Source organism: Carassius gibelio, chromosome B12, assembly GCF_023724105.1.
Source record: "Carassius gibelio isolate Cgi1373 ecotype wild population from Czech Republic chromosome B12, carGib1.2-hapl.c, whole genome shotgun sequence".
NCBI classification, from domain to species: Eukaryota; Metazoa; Chordata; class Actinopteri; order Cypriniformes; family Cyprinidae; genus Carassius; species Carassius gibelio.
The window spans coordinates 6,084,318-6,096,062 of NC_068407.1; the positions used below are offsets into that span (position 1 = coordinate 6,084,318).

At 38.1% G+C, this 11,745-nt stretch overlaps 1 protein-coding gene across 1 annotated transcript; it reads left to right on the forward strand.

The window, feature by feature from the left end:
- The first annotated feature begins 850 nt into the window (after window positions 1-850).
- On the forward strand, window positions 851-10,997 carry csnk1db (casein kinase 1, delta b). Its single transcript, XM_052570125.1, has 10 exons — window positions 851-1,912; window positions 4,806-4,916; window positions 5,067-5,215; window positions 5,311-5,539; window positions 6,685-6,855; window positions 6,974-7,122; window positions 7,369-7,537; window positions 7,615-7,757; window positions 8,269-8,327; window positions 9,587-10,997. The coding sequence occupies exons 1-9, from the start codon at window positions 1,837-1,839 to the stop codon at window positions 8,299-8,301; spliced, it is 1,230 nt and encodes a 409-aa protein (XP_052426085.1). The 5' UTR covers window positions 851-1,836; the 3' UTR covers window positions 8,302-8,327; window positions 9,587-10,997.
- Window positions 10,998-11,745: the final 748 nt, after the last annotated feature.

Consider the following 11,745-nt stretch of genomic DNA (forward strand, 5'->3'; position numbering starts at 1 on the left):
TGACTTGTTTATTATTTTTGGGTTTAATACTGTATTACTGTGGTTCCTAATTATATCATAGGCTTATCATTATTGCTGATGAGTGTTGTTGTGCTATGTTATTGTAATATTTACCATTATATAATTAGAGGGGTATGTAAAAGTTTATGAATGTTTTACTCCATAATACAATAGCAACATATATAAATATGTATAGTATTTTTATGTTACACTAATCAGTATTTAGCACACCTTCCTAAGGAAAGGATCAGAAGATATGGCAATTAGTAAATTATATTTAGACAGACTTATTGACGTTCCAGATCTATACTTGTGCTCTTATTATTTTAGTTATTTTGCCTTTAATGTACATAAACGTGCAAACAATATAATTGCGCTTGTGAATTTATTTTGATGTTATTTACAGAGTGCGAGCTGTCTCTTTAATACCGCGTGGTTTAACTGTGTTAACATGTTGCTGCTGATTGGGCTGACATGTTTTAGTACACACTCATCAAACAAGAGAAAACGCATCTCAAACCCCGTTTCCAGAGAACATGTTGTTCAAACTGTAAACCGTAGCACAAATGATGGACAGTTGCACACCGGTTTGAGCTTGAACTTGCCCCAGTTGTTGTGTTTTTTTTTTTTTTAGTTACTCCGAGATGCGCATTGACGAACACGTGCAAGTCACTTACGCAATCTGCTGGAAAGCGTTACAGCAACGTGACCGTGTCCTGATTGGATCGTGTGTGACCAATCTAAAGAGATCCGCCAATCAGCGAGCGTGGGGCGTGGCCAGTACCCTGCAAACACTTGAGGGGTACAAGATGTTACTGTTCCACTGCTCTCCCAGACTCCCACTGCCTTGATTATTAGGAAGCGTTTGTCTCACTGTGTTTTAGGGGCCAGGTCAAACAAAAGACCAAAATAGATGGAACACGAATTACAGAGATGACGCGTTGTCTTAAGATTTTAAATCTAGTTTTTTTTCCAAAGTGTTGTTGGACCGTATACGAAGCCACATATCAGTTTTCTATTTTTATATTATATTTCTAATTATTTTACTATTATTTTGTTTTATTATCCTTTTAAAACCAATAGTAAGCAATCTAATATTTATTTTTATTTATAGTATCTATAACTTTAGTAACATTAAAAATGGACGTTGAACAATTGGACTATTGTCTATCCAATGTAAATGTGACAAAATAGATACTGTTAGTGTAACTTTAAGGAATTAATGTTTAAACTGCTCGCTAATGCATATCACTGAATAAAATCTATCTGGGACGAACGTGTGTCCAATATATAATAAAATAACTGTTGTTCTATCTAAGCAGTTAGTGAGATTGAAGAACTAACGAAACTCATCCAGCGTTTCTCCCACGTGACCGTGGCGAGCGAGGCGTTGCCAACGGGGAAGTGACGTCACGGCGCTACGTTCGTGTTCTCAATGTCCACAGGAGATACGAGGCCTGTGACAAGCTTCTGCGCTGGGGGTCCGCTGTTAAAATCCAGCTCCATCTTCTTTATCCTTGGGGATAACGATGACCAAACCGACAAGAGCATAATCTACACACTCTAAGCTTTCTCCTGATCACAATATTGTGATATTTCGGATTTAAATATATTAGAAAAGGAATGGTGAAAAGTGAACTCCGTCGGAAGAATCCGAATTCTCTTCAGGGACTCGGGGGGGTTGGGGTCGCATAAAGATAAATAGGATCGCAACAGTTAAACGACGCGTAAAAATATTAAGGTAAACGTGAATTTAAAGGCCAACGGTATCTGGTTTTATAGAAATTAGCTGAAATACAATCAAGGGACTCGTCCGAGAGACACCAATACACAGCGATGGAGCTACGAGTTGGAAACAGATACAGACTTGGTAGAAAAATTGGAAGTGGCTCATTTGGAGACATTTATCTGGGTAAGTATAAACTGAAACACACGTAGACACTCTTGCTATAAAGCTGTCAATAATATAAAACGCTTAACAAGCTCTATTGTTTCATATATCTGTCAGCTGTAACTGTCAATGGCGTTTTTCCAAAGATTAACTCGTTATAGTATTTTTATGAGGTCCGTTTCTCAGTTCTTCGGGCATTTATATGAAAAAACGTATTTTCTAACCGTGACAAGAACGTATTTCAGACCACAAGTGGTTTGTTGAACTTACAGAGTATATAAACTTTACGTCCCGTTTGGAACAACACTCCAGGAGATCATACGTGACCATAAAATATGTGCTTTTGACATTAGACTCAGATGTCAGTTGTATAAGATGGAATACAACACTTGAAATAAACTGATTTGTGATTTCCCTGAACCTGTCAATAGGAGTTTCTAAACAGGTCCTCTCTTGTGTGTAACTCTGAATGAATCTTACCTGTCCATGCAGGTTTCACTGAAAGCGTGAACCACCCAAAAGGCCAAGCCTGACATGTTGAATCACCCTATGATGGACATTCAGCCAAACCTGGCTGATGCTTTTGCAGTCTATTAAAAATCAGATCATACTTTCAGGGTTCATGATTCATGCGATCTCGTTTTTCTGATCACAAGATCATGGTGCCTTTTGGGGAAACAATTTTGATTTAAGTTGTTGTGAAGCAACAGTGAGGAACCAGAAGAACTCTTTATTTATATACTAAATGGCCTTCATGGTTGATACCATCAGTATCACACCAGGAAGTCGTCGGTCATTTGAATATCTATGGTTGACATTTAGAGATTGTATTGATGGCTGTAGAGAGCCATTGTTTTGTATTGCAATACATTGCACCAAAGTAGGTCATTGTTTTTTTTGTTAATACACTTAACTTTTAGTAGTACTCTAAACCACTTTAGCATTTCATTTTCGATTCAAGACTGTGATTAAATGTACTTGTGTAGAGCAAGATGTGAAGATCATCTTTTATTCAGAAGGCATTAAAGGAAGTTTTGCAGCTGTTGGCCTTAATTCTTCTCGCTGTGGTCTCCTCATTAACACGGTTTCTCTCGCATGGTTTGAAACCCGTGGACAGAATGTTGAATTCAATCAAAGCTCTTACAAACATCAGGTTCAAATGCAATCAGCTTCCTTTTATTTTGACAGAGAAGCACTGTTGGCAAGGGGACTTTGATCATCATAGTGTTGAAGTGTGGTGGGGAGACCTTTATCCCGAAGCCTTTTAGCTGAGATGGGATAGTTTCAGTCTGTCTGTGTGTGAGAACAGGGCTTGGTGGGTGTGGTGAGATTGTAAACTCCATCTGCGCAGTTGTTTCATAACTGCACCCACCTCTTTGGTACGTTAACTTAATTAAATGCTTTTTTTTTAATTGAATGCCTAAAGTGTGTCTCAGGTGTGTTTCTCAGGCAGTGCTATAGGAAGATCTTCAGTAAATGACTGTGTGTGAAATACACTGAAATCATCTGCCATATCGTTAGCATTAGAGGCTGAAAAGATCAACCCCAACCAGATTAGACTCATTGCATCATGTTACACCGCATAGTGCCCTTACAAATCATCAGAGAGTCAGCGTAAATGCAACACCTCTCCGCTTTTCTTAGGATTCCGTTATATTTGCGTCATGGCAGGCCTCAGGTGTGTGAATCACCCAGGAATGTCCCACTCCTCTACAATCCGGTTTCCTTTCCATCCGCTTTTATGTAACTTCAGAGGGTTTGGTCTGGATAAATTATGTGGTGATGTTTGTAGGTTTGGACAGGATGCCACTTTTGTAACTTCCTCTTCATCTTTCGATGCCAAAAATGGAGATCTCATTTAGCTACATTATCAGATGTTTGACATCTATTTTTCGTGTGCGTTTCGAGCACATGTGAGTCTTATGTCCATACCCAATATTGTCCCATTGAGAGTCAGCTGTTGGATGGGCACTGGTTTTTCTTTTTTCGGAGGGAGCTCTTGCATAACGCTGTCGTAGTAGTATTGGTTTTCTTTATCATTGCAGTAGAGGTGATCTGTAACCAATGCAGAACCATTGTTGTTTACTTTGTAAATGGCAGATATAGGCTTGGACCTGCTCCCCATTTGACTGTTTTTCTTGTTTGATCTAAATGTAGTCACGGGGTACTGACTGTTTGTGTTCCTAGACTAAATGTGTCTAATTTGTTGATAAAGTTCTGCGTAGACCTGACTTGCATGACGTGCGTTTCTTTGCTATCAGCTGAGATGAGCATTATCCTATGCTTGTTTGTTTTTTAAATATCTCAGAAACCAGCTAAACAAGTCCTTGAGTTTCTGTTCAGACAAGAGTGGTAGCAGTTTCAGTTTCAAAACTGATTTTGGTTTGCTAAGTGGACACATTAAGATTTTGCAGAATGTCCAAGAGTACATATTCATATCATATTACCAAATCTAAAACAATTATTTGCCCAATATATTATTACCTTAGAATCTCCATTACATTTCTCAAATCTTGTTCACCTTTAAAATGTGATCAAATGGCAAACAAAGTTTTTCACGACAGGTTTACTGAATAAAATAAAGCTTGGGGGGGGAAGCAACAACAGACACCTAAAACACCATTATATGTAGTGAACAAAACTGTACCGCTCATTTACACAAAGATACAGAGAACAAGCATACTTCATATTTTAATAGGATTATTCTTGCAGTTTAATATTTACATTTTGATATTGCATTTTAATTAATTGTACTGGCCTATTCTTGATTTTATTCATTGAAATTTTGTAGTGCAATCACAAATTATACAGGTCAATTAATTATGATCTAGAGTCGTGTCAGTTTGTTGGACATTCCGGCTGTGTTCTGACCTCATTCACTGTTTTAATGGCTCTGTTTCTCATTCTGCTCTAGGCACAGACATTTCAGTTGGAGAAGAAGTGGCCATCAAACTGGAATGTGTGAAGACGAAGCACCCACAGCTCCACATTGAGAGCAAGATTTACAAGATGATGCAGGGTGGAGGTAATGAGAAAAGGGTTTGGATTAATCAGTAAATAAGGGTTTTGAGGGGCTCAGTAAATCGATGTAATCAATGAAGTGATTCATATTTGCCAACTATCATCTGTTGGGTTTCCAGGCTGTATTTAAGTGTTCTGTGTGCTCCCTTTGCAGTTGGCATTCCTACTATAAAGTGGTGTGGTGCAGAAGGAGATTATAACGTGATGGTGATGGAGTTGCTCGGCCCCAGTCTGGAGGATCTCTTCAATTTCTGCTCCAGGAAGTTCAGCCTGAAGACTGTCCTGCTGTTGGCTGATCAGATGGTATGATACAAAGTCACGTCGACAAGTAAAAAATAGTTTGCTGCAGAAGTACAACTTCTTTTTAATGTGTTTTTTGTAAACCTTGCATACCTCAGATTAGCCGCATTGAGTACATCCACTCCAAGAACTTCATTCACAGAGATGTAAAGCCGGATAACTTTCTGATGGGCTTGGGAAAGAAAGGAAACCTGGTCTACATCATTGACTTTGGTCTGGCCAAGAAATACCGTGACGCACGAACACACCAGCACATTCCCTATCGAGAGAACAAGAACCTGACGGGCACTGCACGTTACGCATCCATCAACACACATCTTGGCATTGGTAAAAACACATTCTTTTCAGTCAGTTTGTAGATTTGACTGTGTGTGTGTGTGTGATCCAAATGAACAAACTTTCTCTGCATAGCAAATAGCATAAATGGCCATGTGAAGGAACAACGAATTGTTTTACGCTTTCATTTGAGCAGAATATCTTAGTGGAGATCTCTAAACTCATACATGTTTACTGGTGTTTTCAGATTGCCAGTGTTTTTGTTCCTCAAAGAGAGTTCATGCATGTATTACACAAACAGAAAATTTATTAATTTAAACAAAAACTTTGATATTTGGAAACCCCAAGTATGAAAGCAAGTGGAAAGCTTGTTACAAATGTAAGATAATGCAAATGCCTAGTGACAAAAAATACTTTTAGGATAAATAACAAGTGGCCAAATATCACAGGTGGATTACCGTATATAATTCGCACCTAAGTATAAGTCGCATCAGTCCAAAAATATGTCATGATGAGGAAAAAAACGTATATAAGTTGCACTGGACTATAAGTCGCATTATTTAGAACCAAGAGAAAACATTACCGTCTACAGCCACGAGAGGGCGCTCTATTCTGCTCAGTGTAGACTACCAGCCAAACTATGAAAAGTGGGTTGTGTTGGTGCAGTGGATAAGACACATTCCTTTGGTGTGAGGACCCGGGTTCGAATCCACTGTGAGACACCAATGAGTCCCTGAGCAAGACACTTAACTCCTAGTTGCTCCAGAGGCGTGCGACCTCTGACATATATAGCAATTGTAAGTCGCTTTTGATAAAAGTGTCAGCTAAATGAATAAATGTAAATGAAAGTGCGACTTATAGTCCGGAAAAAACGGTATGCTTGATTAATAAAGAGAAGTAGTAATCACAATTAAAATTCAATTTAACGTCCAGTCTTAGCGACGGCTGTAGTTACTGATCCTTTGAAAAGCTTTCTCGCTTTATTTTTCTTTCCCATTTCTCTACTGGTTCTGTATGACATCAGTGTGTGCTCTTGCTCAAGTGGATGCATGTATATTTTTAGCGTTTCCCAGAAGAGGTTGGTTTGTGGACGTGTGTTTGCAGCAGTATAAATTCTTATTCATTTATCATACAGTAGCATTCATCCTTTCATGCTCCATGCAAGCATCTATAATTCAATTCGCGTGTCTCTACAGAGCAGTCTCGGCGGGATGACCTGGAGTCTCTCGGTTACGTGCTGATGTACTTCAACTTGGGCTCGCTGCCTTGGCAGGGACTGAAAGCCGCCACCAAGAGACAGAAGTATGAGCGTATCAGTGAAAAGAAGATGTCCACCCCCATTGAAGTTCTCTGCAAGGGCTACCCATGTATGTTCAGAGCCCTTGTGTCATTTCGAACATTTTGTGAATGTTAATCAGACTTAGTCTTTGAAACGATGCTTATAATCCGGTATTGTAATATGCCTGTTTGTTTTCTGTCCCACAGCTGAATTTGCTACGTACCTCAACTTTTGCCGATCACTGCGATTTGATGACAAGCCAGACTATTCGTATTTGAGGCAACTCTTCAGGAATCTGTTCCACAGACAGGGCTTTTCCTATGACTATGTGTTTGACTGGAACATGCTTAAATTTGTAAGTACATGTCTGGATGGTCTTCGTTCTTTAGAGTGTGATAAATGAAACTTGTGTTGCTTGTTGTAGTTTGTTCATTAGTGATATATGAGACTTAAACTGTTATTGATTGGGTATGGGTGTTGTTGTGCAGAGGTGCGACATTTTGTGTGTAGACGGTGGTTGCGTTTCTAAGTTTTTAAATATTACACCACATAAATCCACTTTTAGAAATCCACTACATTGTTGCGTTTCCCCTTTTCTCAGGGCGCCAACCGTACAGCAGAGGAGGCAGAACGTGAGAGGAGAGAGCGAGACGAGCGGATGAGGCACAGCAGGAATCCTGCAGCTCGAGGGATCCCAACAGCTTCAGGCAGACCCCGCCCCACACAGGACGGAGCTCCGCCCACACCCCTCACCCCCACCTCTCACACAGGTGAACAGTCTGTCACTTACCTCTCAGGTACATGAAAGACTACAAGGAGGTATCTCATACTTCTCACTATCTCACAGCAAACACATCCTCACCGAGACCGGTCACTGGCATGGAGCGCGAACGGAAGGTCAGCATGCGGCTTCATCGTGGCGCCCCAGTGAACGTGTCGTCCTCAGACCTGACGGGGCGACAAGACACCTCCCGCATGTCCACATCACAGGTATATTGCAGACCCTGCTCATTCAATCAATAAGCAGAGCAATAATAAACCGCATGACAAAAGTAGCCAGTCAGTATGAGTATCTGAATGAGGTGTTTTTATATTTTCTTACCGATAAAAGAGATTTTACTCTGGCTGAACAAATAGTTTAGTGCATCGGGCTTTGAATGGTTATACTAGGAATTCTTACTACTTCACACAAATAAATACCTAATGAAATATTAGTACATCTTTTATTGCTTACAGTAATTGAAGTTTTGATTCTCATGATCTCTTGGAGTTTCTGACTGGTGAAATTTAACTTAAAATTTTATCTGTTTATTAGATTTTCTAGGAACCTGTTGACCTAACGTTTGTGTTTCTGGGAAAAGTCATTTCAGCAGCATTTTTTTTCCCAATATGATAGACAGTAGGCATTGCATGATTATGAGTTGGTGTGAGCTGTGTGTCAGTGTACATGTGATTGTGTTGTGGGGGTGGAAGGCTGTAATGTTCTCTCTCTTCACCCCAGAATAGCATTCCCTTCGATCACCACGGCAAGTAGTTGATCATCACATCCTTGTGCACCAGGTCAGTTTGATAAGCTTGTGTTGACTGCACATTGCCTTGATTTCTACCAACTGGGTGAATATCATTTGAACTGTCATATATTTAAAAAATAATAATAATAAAGGATCTAAATGGTGTTTTTGCATCTCTGAATAATATATATATATATATATATATATATATATATATATATATATATATATATATATATATATACACACACACACACAAACGCATGCATGCATACATAAACATACACTAGCGGTGAAAAGTTTTGGATCAGTAAGACTTGTGATGTTTTTTGTTTTTTTTTAAAGAAGTCTCTTATGTTCATCAAGGCTGCATTTATTGATCTAAAAAAATACAGAAAAAAATGTTATAACATTAGAAAATAATGGTTTCTATTTTAATATCCTTTAAAATGTCATTTATTTCTGTGATTCAAAGCTACCATCGGCCACTACTCCGGTATAAAGTGTCACATGATCCTTAAGAAATCATTCTAATATGCTGATTTAATTATAAGAATTATCAATGCTGGCAACAGTTGTGCTGCCAAATATTTTTTTGGAAACCGCAATACTTATTTCAGGATTCTTTAAATAAAAAGTTAAAACGAAAAGCATTTATTCAAAATAAATCTTTTTGAACAATATAAATCTTAGTAATTTAACACATCCTTGAATTAAAGTTTTAATTTTAAACCGTTTTTACCACTGATAATAAATCAGCGTATTAGAATGATTTTTGAAGGATCATGTGACAGTTAAGATTATATATATATATATTTTTTATTTTACGTCTTCCTAATGTTTCACAATATTAAAGTATTTTTTCCTGTTTTTTATCAAATAAATTTAGCCTTGATGAGCATAGGTAACTCCTTTTAAAAAAAAAAACTTTTAAAAAAACTTTAAAAAAAAAAAATTGTTCTGATCCCAAACTTGCCTTAGTGTGTGTGTGTATATATATAGCAAGACTGTTTATTTGATCAGAAATACATTTTATATTGTGAAATATTACATTTTTAATAGCCATATATTGTGTATACAATTTTTGATGGCTAAATGTTAAATCTGTGGAAACTGTTTTTTCACACACATTTGATCACTGATATTACAACTAATATTAGCTTATTTATATCTTAATTTTGGCTTAAAACAAGACCCAGACCGTTTTGTGAGATTCTTAATCATTCTTAAAGTCTTTTTTGAAAGACCATTTTGTTCAGTGGCAGTTGTCATTTATTGGGCGTCTCTTTCTCTTGTTGCTGTTTACAGATTGTTTCCATGTCCCAGAAGCCTCCACTTTGCAATATGGAGCACGATGGGCAACCTAACTACACACGGCTGATTGACAGCTCTCCACCATCAGCTAATAGATAGGGCGTCAGTCTCTTTCTTCTATTGACCAAACCAAAATGGTGTAGAACCAACCTGACCTCTTTGCTTCGGGCTCTCTCTCCTCTTCTTCTTATCTCATTTTCTCAGATTTTTTTTAAATGTTTTCGTGGAAATGAGAGCTACAGCCTGTTGGGTTGACCAATCAGAGACTGGATCAGCCAGCCACACCATTGTCATCTCCTGCTTCCTTCCTTCACAGTTCCTCTCTTACACATTCAGTGCTGCACAACTTTCTCTGGTTCAGGCTCCTCGCGATTGAGGCTAATGTATCGTCTGTGTGGTTTAAATGTTTCTTTGTATTCTGAATTTGCTTTCGTTTTTTAACCTTGGTTAAACAGACGAGTCCGGGTTCACTTTTAAATTTTTTTTTTTTTTACTCTATTTATTTTTTAATATACATTTTAATAACCCTGTGTATCTGGTGAGGTTCCTTTCCCACGGTGAAGCTGGTGGTATAGAGTGGACTGCCCACAAAGGCTCCAAAATCTCAGCATACATGGCTGATAGCAAACGGACTCCACAGCCTGGTTTTCACTCGTGAACGTCCTCCCAGAGAGACCCTGTGAACCTCAACTGTTTGTCTGCTATATTGATCTCTTTAACTGTACAAAACTGCCTCCCCCATTATTGTGTCTTCTGTTTCTAAGCTGTGATATAACTGTAAAATAATCATGTAAATGTTTCCATGCAACTCTTTAGAAAGACTATGAAATGACCGCAGATGGTTTGAGTCTGAAAGTTATCGACAGTTATTATTACCCACGTTTTCACAAAGCCACAACAATGAAGTGCCAGACTTTGGGGGTTTTCTGCATTCTGAACTTGATCTTTGACTCTTGAGGGTGATGTTTTGAATCATGGAGATCTTCTAAAAAGGTTGGTTATGTTTTGCTGCAAGTTTGTGTTCTGATGGTTCAGATGGTGTTTTGGAAGTGAAAAATCATTGGAGATATCGAATGTCTTTGCAAAGGTTGAAAGAATGAAAACAAATCAAAGTCTTGCTCTGATGTTTAGTGATTTTTTGTTTTTTTTTCTTCTTTCTTTACAAAATATTCCAGCACTGATGTGGCTTTTCTAATGCACATTGAAAGCTGGTCTGGTCATCTTTTTCACCTGTTAACTTCCTGGATAATATTTTTCATCTGATTCTCCCCCATTTTGAAGCCCATGGCTGCTTTGAGCTCCACATACTTTTGTGGAAGTCATGCCAATTTGTCAGTCCTGTAAGAATTTGTATTACCGCCGTATTTGTGTATTTTAAACCATGTAAATAAATGAATTACTTGTACTTGGGGTTGCATTTATTTATTTTTAATTCTGTGCATAGGATATAGGCAATTAAATAGTTGGTTTTGCTTATCCATCATTAAGGTTTTATTACTTTTGAAAACATGTCCTATTTTCTAGAAATAACTGGGCCATGTAGTTCATTCCAGTATCCCAGTTACTGCCATTGACACCTCAGGCAGTATAATAACCCACTATTCATGTGTCACTGTGAATTTCTCATGATGCGTTCTCCAGTAGGCTTGGCGCTTCATCTTTCTTTCCTCTAAACTAAATCCATGATCCTACTGCCATTTTTTATTTCTAGCTACAATTTATTTTTTCATGCTCTTCTCTTCACATGCATCTGTAATCTATTTTTGCAATCTCTTCTATGCATCTAAAACCATAGTTGAACTGAAACATCCAAAATCGCTTTAAGTGTCACCATAATACTATGTGTTAGACTATGTCTCGTTGCTCTGCTTAGGTTTGAAAAAAATCCAGTACTTCAGAAACTCTACGTTAACGGTTTATAAGCAGGATTTATCACCTTGCTAGTTAACCTCACGGTTTCAGATGAGCCACTGCTTAAGGTGCATTTACAGAAGGACACCAGCTGGACTGAACTGAAAATACTGCACAAATCCGGTGCTAATAGGATCTGGATTGTGTCTTATTGTAGGAGTAGGGAGTAAACAATGTGGTCAATTACAGTTTTCACTAACCTTTTACTGACAACTATCACTTCAGGGCAAATCAGTTCACTA